Source organism: Thermomyces dupontii (genome assembly GCF_041956625.1).
Source record: "Thermomyces dupontii strain NRRL 2155 unplaced genomic scaffold VTN31scaffold_2, whole genome shotgun sequence".
Lineage (NCBI taxonomy): Eukaryota > Fungi > Ascomycota > Eurotiomycetes > Eurotiales > Trichocomaceae > Thermomyces > Thermomyces dupontii.
In genome coordinates this window covers 1,199,573-1,220,194 of record NW_027192308.1, presented here as the reverse complement: position 1 = coordinate 1,220,194, position 20,622 = coordinate 1,199,573, and the positions used below count along the sequence as shown (strand labels likewise).

Sequence of the window (20,622 nt, the reverse complement as noted above, 5' to 3'; positions counted from 1 at the left end):
AAATATCATGACTTCCCTCAATCTAACGTCTCATTAAATTGAGTCAGGCGAGTGCCCTTCGTCCGCATGGTAGATGGAGCAACTGGAGCAGTTGCCTTGGAATGGAATCATGACTGATGATGCCTTTTTGAAGTGAGATTATTGCTCAGCGAGTACGTAGAGTGATTATGGATTGCCTAAGCCCGATGAACCATTTCATCCGCGACAAAGAAAGACGAAGACGAAAGAAGAGCAACACCTAAGAATCGAATATACCCTTCTAACTCCAGATCTGACTCAACCAGGCAAGCAAAAACAAAGCAGCATCAACATGCAAATCAAATCGACAAAAGAATCAACCTATTCTAAATACATAGTGAACGAAAAAAAAAAAAAAAAGAGATTAGGCTAGTTCCGCAGCCACCATGCCGTATTGCCCACCGGCACCCGCCCAGACGAGCGTCTTTTCCCGCACGGCCTTGCCGTCAATCACCGTCGCGACCTTGACGTCCTCATCCGTCGGGTGCCCCGTCTGGTACGTCGAGTTGAAGCCCCAGCTGACCGCGCGCCCGTCCGTCGTGACCGCGATGGCGTGCTCCGTGCCCAGAGCCGCGTAGCGAACCTTCAGGTCCGGCAGCGGCGTCGCGGCCGTCAGGATGCGCGGTCGGCCTCGGTCATCGTAGATGACGTCGTCGCGCTCGTTCTTCGCCTCTTCCGTCTCCGTCTTGCCCGTGCCCATCGTCGACAGGTCCAGGCCCGTCGCGTAATTGTCCAGGCGGCCCCAGACGAGACACTCATTCTTCTCCGTGATGGCGATGCTGTTGAAGTTGCCTCCCACCAGCTGCACAATTCGTGACGAGTCGTCACCTTTCCGCTCCTTCAAGCTGCGCACCACCGCAGGCTTCAGAATCGTCGCCTCTCGCTCCCCGGCGTTGTGATCAATCCCCGTCTGGCCATAGTTGTTCAACCCCCAGCTGTACACTGTCCCATCCTTGTGCATCGCAAACGAGTGGTCCGAACCAGCGGCAATGTCTACAATGCCCCGGCGCAGTCCCACCTTCTGAGGTGTCAGGGCGTGCTCTTTCCGTCGCCGCTCCAGCATCCGTCGTCCCAGCTGGTCCTGCTCGCCGCTTCCCCAGGCGTACACTATCCCGTCTGTCGTCAAGGCCAGAACGTGGTTACTTCCCGCAGCAATTTTCTGAACCTTCTGCAAGCCCGGGATCAAAGCCGGTCGACGCTGGACGTCAATCTCTGGTGAGAATCCAAACACTCCATTGCTTCCCTGTCATACAGTCAGCTGGCAGCTCTTACTGATTTAGAGAATGGTTCCAGCTTACTCGGAATGTGCCCCAACCATACACTCGCCCATCGTCCGTCAGAGCAAAAGACGCGCTGTCCGCGGCGGCCACCTGCGTAAACACGGTGCCTTCTTCGACATCGGTCAGATCAACCTGGGTCGGCGTCGCCTCCCGAGGATTGACCTCGATCTCGGACTCCTCGTCCGATTCCTCTTCCTCCGCCTTGTCAATGTCGACCATTCCGCCTTCCCACGTGGTGTCTCGGCCCAGCGCCCCCAGATCGTTGACGCCCCATGTCAAGATCTTGTTGTCATGAGTGAGTGCCACCCCGTGCATGCCACCAGCCGCGATCTGCACCACCCCAGCTTCCGCCAGGATCGAGTTCAGCTTGGGACGCGGGCACTCCGCCCTCTTGAACGTGTCGCCCAGCGCGAGTTCGCCGTTACTGTTCGACCCAAAGACGAACACTTCCAGACGCGTCGTCGGGGCCTTGTTGATTACAACTTTCTCCTTGACCACTTCCTTCTTGACTTCCTTCTTCTTTACCTCCTTCTTCACCTCCTTTTTGACTTCTTTCTTAGCTTCTTTCTTCACTTCCTTCTTGGCGACCCGTTTCGGCTCCTTCGCCTCGGTTCTGCGCTTCTTCGCAGCTGGCTCCGCGGTGGCCGGGTCGGCGACACGCTTCTGCCTTTTTTCCGACTTTTTATCATCTGCATCTGCCTCCGCCTTACGCTTCGCGCTGGTGTTGGCTTTCGCCTTGGCCTCACGAAGAGGTCTCTTGGGTGCCGCGGCCGAGGTGGTACGAGTCTTGGTCGCTCGGGCCGTCGTCGCAGTTGTCGAAGCTTTTGCGCCCGTTGTGGCGCGTGTTGATGATCGTTTTGGAGGCATTGCCGAGAAATAATCTGAATTAAGATAAAAATCTGTCTCAGCAATAAGATAGAATGATTTGATCACAAGCGATGTCAAGAAAGTTGTGCGAGGGAAAGAAAAGAGTTGTGATCAGGAAGAAAGATTGTTTGGGTCTCGAGGGTCGCTGAAATTTCTCAAGTAAACACACATCACGTGTCGTGCGAAGCTCATGATCACGTAATGCCAGCTGGAGTGGTCTCCGCGATGTGATTGGTCAGACTTTGTTCAAAAGTGATTTTGCAGCGGAACTTTCCAAGGTTTCAATTTTACATTCTTGAATCCTGATGGAAACAAACGTCAATAGAACGTCCGTCACTCGGCTCCTCCTATTGAGCCTTCGATTTCCTATCCAATCACGACGTCTGAAGTACGTCTGAAGTGAATCATGAATTATCCGGTGAACACAGTGAACAATCCTTGCTTTCGAGCTCTTTTCAGCCACAATACTCGTGTTTTGGACGCTGAATACAGATGTCGCTGTATTCAGTTTCGTTTGCAAGGATGCCATCTGATCTTCCATGAAGCGAACTCGTGATAAATCACGCTTGTGATGTCAGTATCCACTATTCATTGATTGATTATGGCCAAGATCAAAATGAGCGAGAACTTGGTATACAATTGTTCGTCTAGAGATTCTCAATTATATATATTGTGATCTCCTACTAGGAGATCATTAACCCAAGCCAATGCCAATGGCTTCCAGGCACAAACTAGGAGTTACTCGTCCAAGTGTCGAGCATATTACTGGCGTCAGAAGGGGACAAAAATCGGGGGTGCAAGCATTGGTATCAGGAGTCCGAGTCTTGCGCGAACGCAACTCAAATGCATTTACTTGCCCTAGAGCTTCTCGCCCACTTTGAAGCTCAGAGGTACGCTAAAAGGCGAAAGCAATCACGAATTGCTGTTTCTTCGTCTCAAAGGTAGGGAAATGCGTGATAAATTCTTCACATCAATTCTGTGTGAGCGAGGAGCCCATTGATCGGGCATGAAAAGAATTCTTCAGCGAAGAAATATCTACCTTTCACTCGCAGATAACTTTTTTTTTTTTTCCTAGTCAGTCCTCAGATGTTGTTCTCGGACGCCAAAGATGGGGCAGCGGGTCCTCTGCCGTGCACCGGTCCTCGGGGCTCCAGCGCAGCATTCTAGAAATGAATCTACAACCTCACGCTTTCCATGTGATCCATAGGGACCATCCCCGTTCCTCGGACAAGCTCGGGAAATTTGAATTGTCCTGTCGAATCAGCTATCTGTGCCTGGGTTGGACAGAGAAAACATACCTTCAGCATCGAATACGGAGATGTTTCTCTTCTCCGGTCGAGAGGATCTGGCGGGGGCGGTCCCAGGAACGAGATGATCTGGTCTAGATGGACTTTGGCTGAGGAGCCGGAGGCGCGCACATCCGATAGGGTATCGAAGGGCCCGCGGCCAGAGAACCGGTCCCAAAGCTGGCAGACTATCAGTGGCGATCACGATTACGATGACGACTCGAAGGTCTTTTACCCATGACTCCCAAGTTCCAATGTCAACACTGTAGCTCCAGTCACGGCTGAGACAAGCTTATGCTCAGTGATGTGCAGTTCCTGCTTCGCAGACTCTTGAGATTCATGATCGTTTTGCTTTGACCCTGATGACAACGTATCGGGGCGGAAGCCATCGTCATCTACTACGTGGTGGGACGACTGTGAGGCGTGGTCTCTTCCTCAATGAGTTGGCCACGAGAAATAGCTTGGTCGAGAGAGGGGAAGGTTTGCAGGGAATGGACTGAACAGTTCGTCTAAGGTACTCCGTACATTAGCCTAGTAGGCACGAAGATCATCAACTGTTACTCGCTGCCCAGCAAACATTGAATCGGGTAGTGTCCGTTGTGGACTTGTGGTAAAAGCAGGGGTACAAGGCACAATCTACCAATGTGAGTACTGACAAGATTCCTTCGTGTTGGTAGGGCCTACTGCACCGATATTTCAAATTAGAAATGAGGATTCAGGACTATTCCGTCGTTGAATTTCATGCAATCCGGAATTTTATTGATAAGGATACCTGCGAGTATTATTGCACGCACATAGTAGTATGGAGTGCCTGGGTAGGTACTGTGTAGAGTCCGAGTCTGAAGTCTAGATCGCTTCATCATTGACTGTTTCTTGTGGAGAGCTTGTATCCGTGAGACATTGATTCGTGTAGCTACCTTAGTAGGCTACTAGTGTTAAACTCGAGTTGAAGTAGGCTACTAGTGCGTACGGACTAAACGATGGGATGCAGTTGGCTTACCGGGGTCTACGGAGTACTTCTCGACACTTGCATAAGACCTTCCAGGGCCCCTACAGTTGACAGGGGCTCAAACTCAAGCTTAAAAAGAAACTACATCCGTCGATCTGGGACCCATGTCGAACCTAGCTCAAAAGTAGTTCGCTCATTGCACTGAGTATCGCCTACTTTCTCACGCTGTTGTCCGTGTAGGATTTCACCGTCTGATCCCCGATAAAAAAAATGTCGTTCAAAGATCCTAGCAGACTGGCTCTTTTGGTGCACAATTCCCTAGCTGCTCCGTTACTTACCCACTCTTACCTACGTTAGGGTAGTTGGAACTAAGCTAAAGAACATAGGCACTTACTATCTACTGACTATTCGAGTGTGGCGTCAGTGCGAGATGTGTAGCCGAAACGGTCGGGCCATTTAGCTTACTTGCGCATCTAAAAATAAATCAGGGATGGCGCATGATCAGCATCAATCACTGTGTCGGTAGTATTTCCGTTGCAGCCGCATCTTCCTATCCGAGTTTGGATCGCACCTGTCTGGTTGCTCTCAAAGAATTGGGGATGTCAACAACATCTCGTTGAATGCAGTAATTGGCATTTCGAATTCTTCAAGCAGCAGCTTATTCTGCTCAAGGATCACGAGCTAACCATGACCGTGACAGGGTGTTGAGGTCCTGCGTTCCTTTGAACTGAAAGGCTGACACTTTTTCCGAAAGGTTGGATCGTCGCCTCATACAACAAGACAGGATGAGGAACATTCACACCGGATTATGCAGATGTGCCAGAAAGAAATAGCGCCTACGGTTGCGACTTGCGAGGCATCCTGCATCCATATCGCTTGTACAATGTAAATTGCAATGAATCTTGCCATAGTATCTTGACTTTAACCATAAGCTCACGGAGCCAACCTACTTTTTATGGCCAATCCTGTCAAGTCTTGCGCTCATTGAGTCCACAATTCAGGGGCCCCATAAACGCTCCCACTTTTACCATTCAAACGACAAGAAGAATTTACTTTCCGAGTGCTAGTAGTGCCCAGATGAGGAAGCCGGCAGCATCCTTAAAGAGACTACGGAGAGTTGGAGACACTACTCGAACGAGGACACTGGGACTGAGGTGTTTCGATCAGGGAGTTTCCGTTAATCCTGTGAGCGTTGAAATTTAAATCGAGCAAGCACCCAACAAACTGTCAGCTTGCCCCATGCTCGACGGAAGAAGTCATCCATCTTTCTCCCCTGCGCGTCAAGGCCAAACTCAAAACTGTCCGTTCAGAAGGAAACGCCATTATCAACGAGATGGAACAGCAAATACCGCCAAATCTCGACCCCACTGAGGACAAAGGCCCTAAAATCATGGGTGTACTATGGGCATTGACAGGCTTTACCACCCTCGTTGTCGCGGCAAGATTGCATATTCGCCTGGTGATGCTGCGGAGCTTCGGCCTTGATGATTACTTGATCGTGGCTGGCATGGTACGGTCTCGATCACCTCAAACGCGCTGATAGTTACGCGATTTCTAACCGAATCGACCAGCTCATGAACTTTGCTTTCTGCGCTGTGACCACTACAGCTGTCATTAACGGCCTCGGGAAACATCTCATGACCCTTGATCCAAGCAAGGTGGAGACAGTTCTTCTTCTCAACAACCTCAGCTTTGTATTTGGCATTCTCGCCTTCACCATTCCAAAGCTGGCCATCGCCGCCCTTTTGAATCGGATCCTGAATCGAAACAAGCTTCACCAAATTATGCTATGGTATGGGTATTGACCAGCCTCGCCGGTGTTGTGTCCTGCATCTGCATTGTCGTCCTCTTTACCATGTGTGATCCGCCAGAAGCGATGTGGAAGCCTCGGCTTCACAGGGCGCTCCCTGCCGAGATCAGAGGATTCTCGTCGACTATGCGATCTTCACGGGAGGTAAGTCCTCGTTAATAGCTAATAGTCTTGCCCTGCGTCGTGTGCTGACGCATCAAAGCTATCTCGGCATTTGTCGATCTCTTCCTCGCCGTTTATCCGAGTACCGTTCTACTAAAGTTGAAGATGTCACTGCGGAAGAAAATCGCTTTATGTGGCGCTTTAGGGCTCGGTTCTCTGTAAGTAGCCGTGCGTTCAACTCAAGACCTACCTGGAGAATGGCTAACTTGGGGCGCTAAAGCGCTTCTGCCATGGCGATCATCAAATGCATTCAATTACCTGGACTCATGGACAAATCCGACTTCACTTGTGAGTATACATTCCACTGCATCTGCAGCTCAACCCCAAGCTGACCTCAACAACAGATAGCACTGCCGATCTGGTGTTGTGGACTTGGTAAGTCACGCCATCCGTCTCTTTTTCCACATGCACTATCCCCTAACTCGATCGTTCCCCGTCTAGTATTGAGGCATGCGTTGTCGCTATTGCGTCATGTATCCCGACTCTGCAACCACTCCTCGAACTTATTCTGGGCAAGCGTGCTCTGGCGTCCAGCGGCCGTGGTATCTACTATGATCGGTCCAAGAACAGCGGGTACAATAGTTCGTCGCATGGCGCTAGCAAACGAAAGGATAGCGTTGGCTTCACCGCAGTCGAGAGCCAAGAGAGCTTCTTTGGCGGCAACCATGTGGAGAGTCAGAACAGTCATCCGTTGAGTCAGATTCGCCGGACGGATAACGTGACTGTCAAATACGAGAGGAGCTCAAGCAGGTATGAAGCCACTAACGGGCCGACATCTTGGTAATTTTATGACATTCGCTTTCGCATCTCAGAGATTCTGTATGTTTCTTCTGTTTACGGGAAGGTTTGGCGTCATTGGATCTCAGTGAGAGTTTGTTTTTGGGAACTCACATATATCCGAGCCAAGCGGGTTCTCGAGGAAAAGGCCTTTTAATATTACTGGCTACTGTTTGATATATTGTTCTTGTACTGTACAGCATCTTATTGGTATTCAAGTAATCTGAATGACTTAGAGGTTTAGGTAGCTAGAGGAATCCATCCGAGAGAGAATGTAGTTTGACTACAACAGTACGACTAGGAGACCTCATAGTAAAGGTAACTGCGAGTAGTCCTTCTGTTTGTAAGACCAGGATGCAGTGCAGGTGGTGCTTGCCATTCTTTCACAGTTCGATCCTATGCCCTAAACTTCCAACGCAATCTCCATCTGTTGACACTACTACTCCCGCCGCAAATTCTGAGGGCCTTGAGAAAGAATAGAACACTTGAACCGTGACTTCAGGTATTGAGACAAATCTCGTCGCTCTGCTGTCGTACTTTGGCGAGCCGCTCTCGCTTCGGGTGGCTTTTTCACGGGGGAGCAGCCGGATTGCGCTTCAAGTACGTGTCTGAGTACTGTAGGCTTGCAGTTTACAGAATGGGCTAGTGTTGCCATACAACAGTGATCTTCACATTCAATCGGAATCCTGGATACTTCCCAGCAGGTTATCTTACCAGAATTGCTTGCGATCATAACTGTAGTAATAATATATAGTACAATGCATGGATAGCTGAAGGAGACGGAATGCGACTGTACTTTTTTTCCTCGATCAAAATTGAGCCCCATGCGGCCTTCTGACCCTTCACCTTCACTTCATAAGTTGCTCAGGTTGAATTCTGGGGTTGGATCATTGCGGGTCGTTGGAGGGACAAATTGCGCATGTTTCGTTCACCAGATCAATGATCCGACGACGAGCATCGGTACACCCAGGCACAGGCCCAGCCCTGCGCCGAGAGCCACAGAGTTACCTCCATTGTCATCGTTGCTGTCATCGCCATTGTCGCCGTCCTCGGGGTTGGGGTCTGAAATTGGGGTTGGTGAGGCATTCATGGTGGTAATGGTCAGCGTAGTGTAAAGGTCCGATGTTTCCGACGACGAGGATGATGGTGGTGATGATGTCGTCGTATCGCTCGAGGCGGTTACTGATGATCCCGACGTCTCGTCTTCACCCTTGTCCTTATCCTTGTCATTGCCCGCGTTCTTGACCTTGACCTTGTCCAGTCCTTCCTCTTCACTCGAATCGCTTCCGTAGTCGATATAGAAGTATCCGCTCAGAAACCCCCCAATCTTTTTCTCCGTTTCCGTTCCCTGCGCGTTGACGATGCGAAACACGTAGAAGGACGACCGGTTCTTGCTGGGCGAGTCCACCGTCCATTCGTACCATGTCGCGGCCATGTTGACTGGCACCATTTGCGATCAGTGGGTCAGTTTCGTTCTTCTAGGAGAATCACGATTTGTCGTGATGGATGCACGTACGGCCAAGGGCCTCCGGCTCGTTCCACTCGTCATTCTCAATTAGCCACAAGTTCACGGTCTCGTAATTTGACACCCAGCTTATATTTAACTTGCTTCCGTGCTTGAAGCATGAGGGATCGCCGTTTGGGTAGAAGAAGTGACCATCGCTGTATATGGCGGTTTCTGGGAGCGGCTCTTCAGGGCATCTAGCTAGACCGAACCGCACCAAGGCCCAGGCTGAGGACGTAGTAATAGAAGGCGAAAAGCTGCATCATCCGACTACGAGATCTGGCCTTGAAGACGCGACAGATGAACACAGTAGCCCAGAAGCATGAGCAGGAACTACGGATTATATGACTATCATCCCAGATTCCGAGTCGGAACTCCATGGGTTAACCTTGTTCAAGGGGCTTCAGCAAAGTTAGTATTAATATATTTATTACGAGGGGAGATCTCAGGATCCGTGATGCCATTGTTGTGACATGGATCGTAACGCCAAGCTGGCTTCTCCATTGGTTTTGTATTTTCCCGGACAGAATAACAGTACTAGGCTAGGTACTTAAGAGGATTGTCTTGAATAGATAACAACCTTATCAGCCACTGTCACGCTGGGCATCGACGTTCTGCCAGGATAGGTTACGAGCGCTCCGGTAGTCTTGGTCAAGTGCCGCACAAATTTGATATGACTGATAGTTCCAGAGTACTCCGTGAAACCCTCACTGTCCACAGACATGTTTCCGTCTTCTTTCATCGAACAACCGTCATGAGTAGTGTACTTGGAAATTCGGTTCTAATCGCCCTTCGGCATATAACTCGATGCATCACAAATCCGCACACTTTTCTCGTTCTTACGGCAAAAAGTCATCCGCTAGTGGTATTCGGTATGGTTTGATAACTTGTCATCAGTCGCCCGAACCATGGAGGACTGATGCGAAGGACAAATTTATATGCTGCTGTTGTCGCTCGCCAGAAAGGGGTATTCGTAACTTGGCCTAGCCGAGCCCTAGTTGGTAATAGCAGGATTGTGCCATCATCGAAATCGATAATCGGCATCTCCATACTCAGAGTTGTGTCACCATCTGGCGTTGACATGAGCCAACAAATCTTCATAACCTCACCATGATTTGCGACGTGAAAATCATAGATTTTGCTTTGCTGTACATTCAAACACCCATCAAAGTGGCCTTGCAAAACTTGGACCTTGAATCGGTTGAGGATTACAATGACCAACACCCGTGACTTTACAAACAGAGGTGGACAGACTTACGGGAGACACCAGTGATTGCTGTCGCTCCATGGTTCTCAATTTCCATCTCATGAAGCTTCCCATGGCAAGCATTTCCGACCGGATCAGTGCACTCTCTTCCGTTGGTGGATAGTCAGACGCCGTCAGATGAACTTGATGCGGTTTCCTCTTTCGAAAAATAAGGTCATAGATCCATTCAACGGCGAAGCGATGCTCTACACCCGATTTACCACGCCATCTTACACCTACTCGAGGTACTTGCCCGGACCTACAACATAAGTAATGTGAGCATGGGAATTGACAAGACGGCCAGGAAAATCACAGAACAAGGGAATCTTACGCTGTTTGTTTCCAACTTGATTGACATCGTCGACTAGTCTCAAACAAGTGGCGTTCGATGCTGGCTGGAAGTTGGCGGCCATCGATATAGTCGTTGCCCAGCGGGTGAGGTTTGCGTCGCCATACGTTTAGGTGTTATCGGACAGAACTGGGCTTATCCTGGACCGAGAGAGAACCAAACACAAGACCTTGCTAGCTAGAACTCTGCTCTCCGACTCTATGGGCAATCGGAGCTTTATATACACATGCGTCATCACTCTACCAGTGAGTGGGAATAAGGTGTTTGGTTCTCATCAAACCACTCGTATGTCTTATGTACTGCAAAATTCATCCAGTGAAGTAGTTACTCCGAGTCGTTACTGTATCAATGAATAAATCTATCCTTTGTTGCGTCCGTCACACGACGGTATAGCATTTGAAATTATGAGGCTAGACCTTTATTCAACATCAGCTCGTCAGGGGTCAAGCCGGGTAGCAGGCCTGAAAAAAGGTGAAAATGGTCAAGGAGAGCTTGGAAAGATAGTAATGTTTGCATGATGTAGTTTGTGGAATTCGCGTTTGATATGCTCGTCTTCGCGATTGCGCTGATCGACGTACTCATCTCGGGTAAGAACAGCCGATCGAAGTTCATTCAGACGGGCATGTAACTCGTCGAGCCGTTCGCTGAAAGAAATCAGCGTGGGATCCGTCATGGCCGGCGGCGAGAGGTCGTGATGGTGCTCAGAAAGAGCGGAACTGGGGAGCCGCCGCCCCTGCGAGCCGGGGCTTGATATCTGTCCATGCATCGAGGAACATACTGGACCATACCCTCTGATAGGTGTTCATCATCCTCAGGATAGAATGAGGGATCACAGGGCGATACCGGGAGATTCTCTCGTTGAAAAGGACTGAAATATTGTCCCTCGAAGCTGGCAACTTTCTCAGCGTGGAAGTTCAAGAGGCGAATTCCCAATCGTCGCTGGTCTTCTTGTGATCGGGCAGCTCTTCGGACTTGCGTCGGTGCTGTGCCTTCCCCTTGCCGAGCCTAGGGTTTAGGGTTAGGGTTTCAAACAAATTTCAGAGGTGACCCTTTTCAATTCTGCCGTCAGGTTCATACCTAGTCACTTAATGTCAAAAAGTGTTTACATGTCATAAGTTCTGTCCCGGGGGCCGTTAATGACTTAGGGACCTTTGTTCCGTGATTTCTGTCCCTCTTGATGGAGGCCCGATCCCAGTGCTTCCGCCCTTCAAGTTCCATCGGGGGTTCATACGGCCTCAAAGAACCACCATGGTCCGGCAGGTTCGCTACCGTCTTTCCCTTCTGGAACGGTCAAAGGCCCACTGCATATCACGACAAATGGCCAATAACTTCTTGAGACCAAATGATGGTAACGCCCTAGCCTTCACGCGCAACACCTTTGTTCGACAACCTATTACACAGCCATCGAGACACATTAAAGCAACAAACAAATTGCTAATGCACCATAGGCCGCGAATCGGCTGGAAACAATCAAGCTTGTGTCTCATCGATAAGTATCCAGCTCGGCCATGCAGGATATCGCAGTTATAATGGGTCGCTTCGTGCTCATGTATCAAAATATCGTGGAATATTGCATGAAGTACGACCTACTAGTTACTCGATTCAACACTGAAATTGCAAACGGAGCCTCGCTGTTTGGACTCACCCATTAAGTGCTCTCCAATCATGGGATTGGAACCGAGCTTCGAAAGCCATCTCAGATGACCAGATTTCGCTGTTTTAGTACGGAGTACGGAGTATTGATCGATCGAATGTTGCTCGAGTTTCGTTTCGTTATCGTTGACCTTCTGCGAGTTCTTCACTATTGTAGTTATGACAGCAGTGAGCTCAAGAGCCTCAACTCCCCTGAACACCTGGTTGTCCGTCCCTTCGTTGAGGACCTCGAGTCTCTGGCCCCGTGAATGTACGGAGCACAGAAGTCTACCTATAATATTAGCTGAAACAAATAGGTTAACTATCAACGAGTAGGATCACCGGAATATGAAAGAAGCGTTAGGCACTGTTCCATATTCAGCAGGGCACTGGATAACCACGAGTACTAGGTTAAAGTACGGGGACAAACTACTTACAAATACTCCGTAGAGTACTCCGTATTCCGTAGGAGTTGTCCTATTCGAAGTAACGAGATTAAGCAGTTGGCACGCCGGAGCGTCCTGACCTTATTCATGATGGGGCATGCTTTGACCGAGGGTTGGAAGGAAAAAGCATAACTACTGGCCAGTTTAGCCTGATTCTGCAAGTCCGACGTTGGCAGCTTGGGACGATCGGCCGTTCAGAATCCGAATTGGGAATTTGGGGGCTGGGTCCAAGACCTCGGCGATCTCCACATCGACGGAGGGCTGTTTTAGGGTTAGGTAGGGAAAATTCCGTAGATACATAAACTCTAGAGGTACCGGGACTCTTGATTCCAGAAATGCCACATCGAATAGTATTACATTGTCGATCAAAAAATTTCTAGCCAACGTCCACATACTATTCCGTATTTAGAGTAGTAAGTACTGTGCCCGTTGTCGACTGATCGCAGGAATAGATCCTGGGTAGGCCAGCTAGTCACAAGCCTGACAGTCAACTTATAAGGATCGGATCAGCTACTTCTCTCGCAGTTGGAGCTGACATAACCCAAACCAGATAGCGGCCAGGTTGGGGACAAACAAACAGCCAATCGGGAATTTCTTGAGCAGTTGCGCTGTTGTGCCGGGAGACTGGGAGTTCTGTGGACATAAGATACGATCCCCACGTGCCGACCACTCCATGTCCAATATGATGTTGATAAAAGGACGGAAGAAGCTTGCTTGGTGGATGCCTTTGGAAAACATGTCATGGTGGGTCCACAGCCAATGCGTTCATAACTTAATTCGCAAGGTTAGGCAAGCGTTTGTGAAGGCTTAATTAAACTTTTCCTACGACACAAAGTTGCATCGAGCCGTACTTCGTGCTTGAAACTTGTCGTGCATCATGTGCCGGAGACTGAAGTCCATGAAGTAAACGATACGGCTGAACGAATAGGCTGATCAATTACTGCATCGAGTCAAAAAGATCGCCATTCCATTCAATCCCAACACTCGAGTTTACTGTACCGCGACAACAGTCATGTTGGAGACCCAGAGTCTAAAACAGGGAACGAGTTAAATAGTATCGTCACTTTAGTCACAACATCCCGCCTGGGATTCTTCTACATTCTCCTTGAACTGCTCTGCTCGTCTATTGAAATGTAGAGCAGCTGCCTGATCGGGAGCTCTTATCTACATCAGAGGAGCAGACAGCATGCAGACGCTCTGGATTTGGCTCACTGCTTGTCTGGCCCTCGCCAGGGAAGGGCCTCCTCCGGATAAGGATGATCCTCACGTTCTCGATTTGCCTTCTTCGTTGATCGACGACACTGCCCGAGAAAAAATCCTCAAGACTTGCAGTGACCCGCTTGTTCAGACGATCGATCAAGATCCGGTAGCAGTCTGGGAAGGGCTCGGTTGTCATGAGCTTCATGGCGCTCTGGATTACGACTGGTATATGAATCAAAGTCGGACAAAGTTCTCTTATGTCGAGTATGGAACCCACTTCTCAGCCTTATCTCCGCACATGAGAGCTGACAGTGCGTTGAAATCTAGATACATTTCCGACAAGATGCATGGCCCGGCCAACTGGCGATGCCATCATATAGATAATGGACCTTGCAACAATCCAAATGTCCAGTGTCATCAGACCGAATTTGCTTGCGGGTGAGACCAGTCATTGCCCGACATCGAGCGGTTAGAATTTGCTGACGGAAACACGGAAGACACATGATTTTAAATTCTCTCGCAAATGTTCACGCTGTGAGTAACTACCCTTCCAGAACAATACTGGTTCACTGCGGACACTGTTACTGACAATTTTGACTCAGATGTATCGTCGTGGTTATGACGCTCTACTGTCTGCGCACGACAGAGTCCAAGACGATGTTTTAAGTTTCACCGACGTCTTTGCACCTGAACTCAAACAAATTGACTGGCTGGGAGACCTTCTTATTCCACTCATAACACTTGGTTTAGGAGCCATCGGTGAAATTGCAGAGAAGAGTAGGTCCAGTTTGTTTTTGACACATACAGCAAGGTATCATAGAACAAGGAGCAGATGCTGATGCTCAGCTTTTTCCAGCTTTGAAAGTGGTGATGGAAAACGTGAAGCAGATAAACAAAGCAAAGAAAGCCGGGGGAAAGGGCAAGGACCCCGATAGAGGGGGAAAGGGGGACGAAGAGCTGGACGAGAAGTACAACAAGACCAGTTCTAAGATCAAGGATGGCATTACGCTTGCTGCGGGTATGGCCATGCCTTATGGACTGATTCATCTGCCTGCGTAAGTCGCCTCAAATTAGAGCATTGGAATCGCCTATTTTGTTTGTCTCGTGGTCGAACAAACTTCCATGATCTTGGACCACTAACCTGCCAAACAGGGAGTTAACAGGAGAATCAACCAATGCTAAGGTTTTCTCTCTATTGGGACAAATATATGATCAACTTACCCAAATGCAAATAATGCAAGTCAACGATCTCTTCAATGGATCGTCGAACAGTATGCAGGCCTTGTGGAGGATAATCGATGGTGGGACCTTCACCCTGTTCGACGGCAATAATACTCTGTTTGATTACCACGAGGAGATAAAGAAAATGTTTTTTGCCGCCCTCATTCCGAAAACATGGGAAGTGGCTCCTGGGTTCGAGGACGAAAAGGGTTCAGGTTACCTTAAGCGCGTCAGCACTCCCATATTTCTGTGAGTGCAGTTGACCCTGGACTTCTGACGAGATAGCAATAACCTAATCTTTGACAACAGCAAGACAGGCTCGAAATGTGGCGAGGATCCGCCATGGGATATCAAAGACAACTATCATCTGAGTGACGACGTTATTGAAATCTGCTACGAGGGTAATCAATGGTATATCGTTGTTGTGGAGTCCTGGTTCTCTGGAAGCGCTTTTGGACCATCGTGGTCTCACAAGCTTAGAACACTCCCTGGAACAGACGTGCTCGTGAAAGAGGGTGGTTTCCAGGGAGTCACAGCGACGGACATGCTTATCAGTGCTCTTTCAGCCTACGAGCAGTCAGGAGGGAAACAATTCTGGTCTCCGCCGAAGGGATCATCGGTTGTCAAGAAGGATGGGTCTGGCTATGCACTGCAATTTACTGATGGATTGCATACACCTGGCCTGGTGCAAATGCAAGTGTGCACAGACTGGGAAAAGATGCGGCAAGCCATGCTCAATACCGGTGATCTGACTGACAAGCGGGAATGGCCTTGCGGTTTCATTGAGGGTTGAGGAAGGTAACTATGATGTTCATGAACCTGGTGTGGCAGGATGTATCTGGTTTTTTCTGTATATCGACCTTGCGCTTCCATTGTGCGTGTGTACAGTTTCGACGACTATTGATCTGTCTTGAGTTCGATGGATATGGAACTTACATTGAACTACGGGTAGACACCCCATTGTATCCATGATGTCGTACTGGATCCACCAATGGCATGATCAGACAGTCCGAAAGGGTCCTCACAGACTTCCGTACAGCTGAGAGGCATAGGCCAAGTAAACCCGAGTCTGAGCTCTGAGCAAGTGCACGTTCATCATGACAACTTATCCCTTGACTGCTCCTATAAACAGCCGTCTACCTACCTAGTACCTTGGTAGTTATGACCAGTTGGAGAACTCGAATATCACTTCGTCGAGTCTAAATCTCACGTTTGCGACGAGTTGTAGTTAATGATCTCAATCTTACCATCACGCCTTACAAGAAACAGTGCGCCTATGTTGACTACCTACCCATGGAATAAGCGGAAAAAACATAAATGTCGGCTGTCAGCTTTCAGCTGATATCTAGCCAACATTCGGCATCACGCGATGAGTCCTTGGTCGATGTCTAGAAAGTCACAGATTTCAACTTTCTTTACACTGATGTCGCGTTGAAGGGAAAGCTCGAGCACGCGAATTTGTACTGCGTACAGGGTTGGCGATCTCAACATAGCACATCTTCACCCATCTTTGGGTTTTGGCACTAGATAGCCCTAACCCTAATCCTGACGATTTGGAGTTCTGAACCTCACTTGCCCTGAAACGAACCAGGTGAGTGAAAGGATTCGAAGGCCGAAAGAAGGACAGACACGCAGCGGGCACAGAGTTATTGTCATGCCATTCCCTGCAGGTAAAGGGCCCTACGAGTTAGTACTATGAAAAAAAATGTCGGTCACAAGGTGGGAAAGCGCGACATGAAGGACTGCGGCCTCGAAGCCGTTCACTTCGGCTCGAGCCTGCATTCAAGCGCCGAGTTTCTTCCGTCAGTACTGGATCATTATTTGATCCGTACTGTGTGGAGAAAAGGGAAAATGACTGACCGGACGGGGATCCTTTGGCCAGACGCCGTAGGGAACGACAAACTTCTCCACGTGAATGTTCACGAAGCCGGCGTCCTTGAACCACTTGTTCTGTGGACTTCGTCGTGGCACCGGCGGAACGAGGTGCCGTCGAGACTTCCGTCTGGAGAGATGGAGAAGGTGTCCCAGTGTGGCATTTCCTCTCAGAAGATGGATGACATCCCGGTCCAGGAGCATTGGGTTACTTATACTCAACAACACACAAGGAGCCAGAGTCAAGTATACTGAGATCAAAACACATGAGCGTGACGCATGCGCTACAAGAAAAATGAAACGCCAAATCAGGCGTTCCGCTCGAGACTTGAGCGATTACCGACCTGGCCAAAACCAAGCGGTTGACACTCATAACTTTGAAAACTCCGGAAGTCGTGTACTGTAAAGATTGCGGATGCTAGGCGGTGGTTAAGGATCGTTCTGTCCCGAGGTACTACTTGACCGCCGCCTATCATCCCTCCGTATGCTAAACATATCAGTAATGTAACCATCTCTACATGCTTCGTGCGTAATTGTGGTCTTCCCGATGTGTTCGTGCAGCATCCCCGAAACTCCCACACAAATTCGCCTTCTCTCATCAATGTGAGGTTTGAGAGTCAGATACGGATGACTTGATTACAGTCAAGTGTCGGTGTTGTATTAGCCATAGTGGAATGTTTTATAAGGACTTTATTCAGGATTCAGAGCATTTTTCCAGTGGGCGCCAAGTCGTACAGAATGCTTAAGCAGGGAAAAATTGTAAGGACCTGACAATTAGGACTATGTACGGAGTACTCGAGCTATCATCAAGGTCGTCAGATCATAGACGTAACAGGAGCAGCACTACTTGGGATTATATTTCTCCTTCCAGATCCTACCAACTGGGGTAAGTAACGAGTTCCGCAATAACAGTCGTTCTTCGAGCTAAAAGGTTGTGGAACGTACCATGAATTCCCCAAGATTTTGTTCCCGTGCTCCTCCGCCATTCGGTAGTATTTGGCTGCTGTGTACTGTGCACATGCTTGTTAGTGGGATCAAGCATGGATACACTCGCGATGGCGTCTTGCAAAGAGAGAGAAGTGGACAATTCAATTAACATCCATGTTTCGCACGGCATACCTTGTCCTTCTTGCCCCCGAATCCCTCCAGATAACACCATGCGCATTCGTTCATTGCGTCCGGGTCTCCCAAATTAGCAGCCGTCTCGTAGTATTGCCGGGCCGCAACGGGATCTTTCTCAATGCCCCAGCCGTAGCGGAAGCAATTCGCCAACTCGAATATCGCCAGGACCAGTTCCCCTTTCGCAGCCCCGCCCTTTTTCATACCGGCCTTGAGGGCCTGTGACTCGACCTCGGCCGAGTTGGCGGCCGCTGCAGAGAGATATTTTACTGCTTTTGCTTGATCGGGGGTGCAGCCCCAACCATGTCTGGCAGTGGAAAAAAAAGAGGTCTTAGTTATGATCCCAGAATGTGTTGCTGGATTTGCCAGCGACCCTACCGAAGAGCAAGGCCATAGAGGACCTGCGCCAGTGCATTGTCCGCGCCATTCGGATCGGCGAGGGTGCGGAACATCTCCGTGGATCGTTCGAGCTCTGTTCGTTTCCTCGGTTAGGAAGCCCCAGCCACGCTCATTGATACGACTCACCCCCAGCTTCGTGCAGCCGAATAGCCTCTTGAATAGTGACCTGCAAGACAGAACCATACATCAGTATCTGACACCGCCCCTCTCACGCCGCCCAGCGTACATCTCCCTCCGGATCATTGACCCTTGAATTACTCCGAGATCTCCCCCGCTGCGGCTCTTCCAGATACCCAGGCGACTGCTGCGACCCGCTCGGTGACCGACCTCGCGACGGCGACGGCGAGATCCGCGGATTCGACTGGATGAGAGTCGTAGCGTGCTGCTCCCACCGCGCCTGGCGTTCCTCGTCATCAGCGCACTCGTTCGGGATCTGCGGCAGATCCGCTGGTACGTTGACCGGGGCTGTGCTGCCGCTCCGCGACCGTGACCGCGACCGTGAGCGCGGCGAATGAAGGTGCAACAGATTCGACAGGCCCCGCTCGCCTCTGTCCGAGGACCGCGAGGAACGGCGGAAGAACGCGGCTCGACGTGGCGAGAGCGCATTGTTGTCATCGTTCTCGTCGGCAACGGCAGAAGGCGCCAGCTCTTCTTGGGTGAATGTATCTGTGCGGATGAACTTGATGTCTGGGGCCAAGTGGCCGTCTTTTTTCTTGCCGAGGATTGGCATCTTTGCTTTGTTTTCCTTGACTTCTTTGGATGGATTGCTTTCCTGGTCTTTCTGAAGCAGTCCGTACCTATTGGTCTCGTAGAATAGTAAGTACTCCGTAGATGATCACGGAATCTCGTCAACGCAGCGAGCTGGTTCGAATTCAAGAATCCAGTGATCATTCGATAATTTTAGAACCGACTAGCTCATTCTCAGTAATTAACTCGGCCAAGTTAATGCTTTCTGTCTTCATAAACGGCGAATGGACGTCTACGGGGCTGAGCATCCAGACTCTTCGGTCGATGGGGCTCTGCGCTAAACGACGTCGGTGAACACGAGAAAAGTTGAAAATCGGTTCCTCTATGCTCCCTTCATACCTAGCATCCAATGTGCCAAGATTGATTTACTGTTGATCCAGCTACCGGATCTGACTACAGCAGCATCTTCCATGTACACAGATGTTTGGCGCTTTATATTGAACAATGGATGTGCCGGGCCCAATATTGGACCCAGAAAAATAGGCCATCGTCAGCCAGCAACTACAAAGGAAATCAAGACCATGTATTGTGTATAGTGTTGAATTTAGATCTAGTATGTCATACAACTCAGTTTTTGTACAGAAAGTCCAAAGACCCTCACTGCTGCTTGGAGGACAGGATACCTAAGGCATCGTTAGCACTGAGTGTGACTTTGAATCACCATCTGGTAGAGAACTCACGTTCGACGTCGGCCACGCTCTGATTGAGGATCTGCTGGAGCACCTTGGGGTTCTTCAGCTCCTGCTCAATCTTGCCAATCACGGTCTCAGCAAGCTCGCGCTGCTGACGCTGCTTGACCTGGCCCTCGTAGCGCACCCAGGAATCAAGAACCTGCTTGGCATGGGCAGCCAGAGCAGTGCGCTGCTCCAGCTCGTAGGCCTGAGCCTCCAACCGAGCGGTTTCCTTTGTGGCTATCAGCACATCTGGGACAGGGCACACAAGGATCGCACAATCTAGACAGGCCGACTCACCCGAGACACCTCGAAGAGCTGCTTGGTGATGTCAACGACATTGCCCAGCTGCTCGACCTTCTCGATGCGCTCCTTGACCGCGTTCGTGTGGTCGGCACGCGCAGCGTTCAGGATGTCCTTGTACTTCTGAACCTGGCCCTCGGCCCACTCCTTGTACATCGGACCGCCGTACTTGGCCACAGCAGTGAAGATGCTGAGCAGGCAGAAGGCGACGACTGTCTCCTCGTTCATCACATACAATTCGTTGCTGATGGCCGCAATCGAGAGACCGGCACCGGCGGAGAGGATGGCAGTCTTGGAAACGAGCGAGTTTCCGGGCAACGAGTCCAGGATCGATTGAGCCTTCTTCTTGGGCTCCTCCGCGGGAACGTTGGAGGCCGACCGGGTCGCGGTCAGGCCGGTGGTCACGGCAGGGACATGACGGGGAATGAGAGCCGGCCGGGCGCGGGCGGCGCCTGAAATACCGATCAAAAATCAGTTCAATTGCAAAGCTCTACGAAAGAAGCAACGTACCGACGGCACTCTTAGCCAGACGCGAAGCCATTGTTGCGATTGCGACGGTGGGAATGCGATGAAAGAGGAGCAACGATGACGAGAAAGGTCGGAATTGCGAGTTCGGGTGTGTCAGAAGACGCTAACCAAATTAGGACTAGTGCATCGCGGCTCGGAAAAACCGTCGATGCGGGATTTCAAAATTTATCGTTTTTCTCTTGAAAGGCTTGTTGAAGGTGCGACGAAGTACCGTCAGAACGCTTTGCCTCCTAATT

General features: G+C 49.9%; 7 protein-coding genes across 7 annotated transcripts; 2 read left to right on the top strand and 5 right to left on the bottom strand.

The window, feature by feature from the left end:
- Nucleotides 1-382: 382 nt before the first annotated feature.
- VTN31DRAFT_2808 (uncharacterized protein) lies at nt 383-2,165 on the bottom strand (the record flags this gene model as incomplete). Its single annotated transcript, XM_069403017.1, has 2 exons — nt 383-1,261; nt 1,317-2,165. 2 exons carry the CDS (start codon nt 2,163-2,165, stop codon nt 383-385), a joined length of 1,728 nt encoding a protein of 575 aa, XP_069262241.1.
- Nucleotides 2,166-6,602: 4,437 nt separating this feature from the next.
- On the top strand, nt 6,603-7,156 carry VTN31DRAFT_2807 (uncharacterized protein; the record flags this gene model as incomplete). Its single annotated transcript, XM_069403016.1, has 3 exons — nt 6,603-6,660; nt 6,717-6,747; nt 6,814-7,156. The coding sequence occupies 3 exons, from the start codon at nt 6,603-6,605 to the stop codon at nt 7,154-7,156; spliced, it is 432 nt and encodes a 143-aa protein (XP_069262240.1).
- A 921-nt stretch (nt 7,157-8,077) lies between these two features.
- VTN31DRAFT_2806 (uncharacterized protein) lies at nt 8,078-8,599 on the bottom strand (the record flags this gene model as incomplete). The annotated part of the gene is made up of 1 exon (XM_069403015.1): nt 8,078-8,599. One exon carries the CDS (start codon nt 8,597-8,599, stop codon nt 8,078-8,080), a length of 522 nt encoding a protein of 173 aa, XP_069262239.1.
- A 4,913-nt stretch (nt 8,600-13,512) lies between these two features.
- On the top strand, nt 13,513-15,540 carry VTN31DRAFT_2805 (uncharacterized protein; the record flags this gene model as incomplete). The annotated part of the gene is made up of 7 exons (XM_069403014.1): nt 13,513-13,790; nt 13,854-13,964; nt 14,024-14,060; nt 14,129-14,303; nt 14,383-14,581; nt 14,679-14,996; nt 15,057-15,540. 7 exons carry the CDS (start codon nt 13,513-13,515, stop codon nt 15,538-15,540), a joined length of 1,602 nt encoding a protein of 533 aa, XP_069262238.1.
- A 919-nt stretch (nt 15,541-16,459) lies between these two features.
- Nucleotides 16,460-16,823, bottom strand: VTN31DRAFT_2804 (uncharacterized protein; the record flags this gene model as incomplete). Its single annotated transcript, XM_069403013.1, has 2 exons — nt 16,460-16,489; nt 16,608-16,823. 2 exons carry the CDS (start codon nt 16,821-16,823, stop codon nt 16,460-16,462), a joined length of 246 nt encoding a protein of 81 aa, XP_069262237.1.
- Nucleotides 16,824-17,462: 639 nt separating this feature from the next.
- On the bottom strand, nt 17,463-18,867 carry VTN31DRAFT_2803 (uncharacterized protein; the record flags this gene model as incomplete). The annotated part of the gene is made up of 6 exons (XM_069403012.1): nt 17,463-17,493; nt 17,565-17,629; nt 17,739-18,045; nt 18,117-18,210; nt 18,264-18,303; nt 18,364-18,867. The coding sequence occupies 6 exons, from the start codon at nt 18,865-18,867 to the stop codon at nt 17,463-17,465; spliced, it is 1,041 nt and encodes a 346-aa protein (XP_069262236.1).
- Nucleotides 18,868-19,481: 614 nt separating this feature from the next.
- Nucleotides 19,482-20,399, bottom strand: VTN31DRAFT_2802 (uncharacterized protein; the record flags this gene model as incomplete). The annotated part of the gene is made up of 4 exons (XM_069403011.1): nt 19,482-19,507; nt 19,565-19,787; nt 19,856-20,310; nt 20,369-20,399. The coding sequence occupies 4 exons, from the start codon at nt 20,397-20,399 to the stop codon at nt 19,482-19,484; spliced, it is 735 nt and encodes a 244-aa protein (XP_069262235.1).
- Between the last annotated feature and the right edge of the window lie 223 nt (nt 20,400-20,622).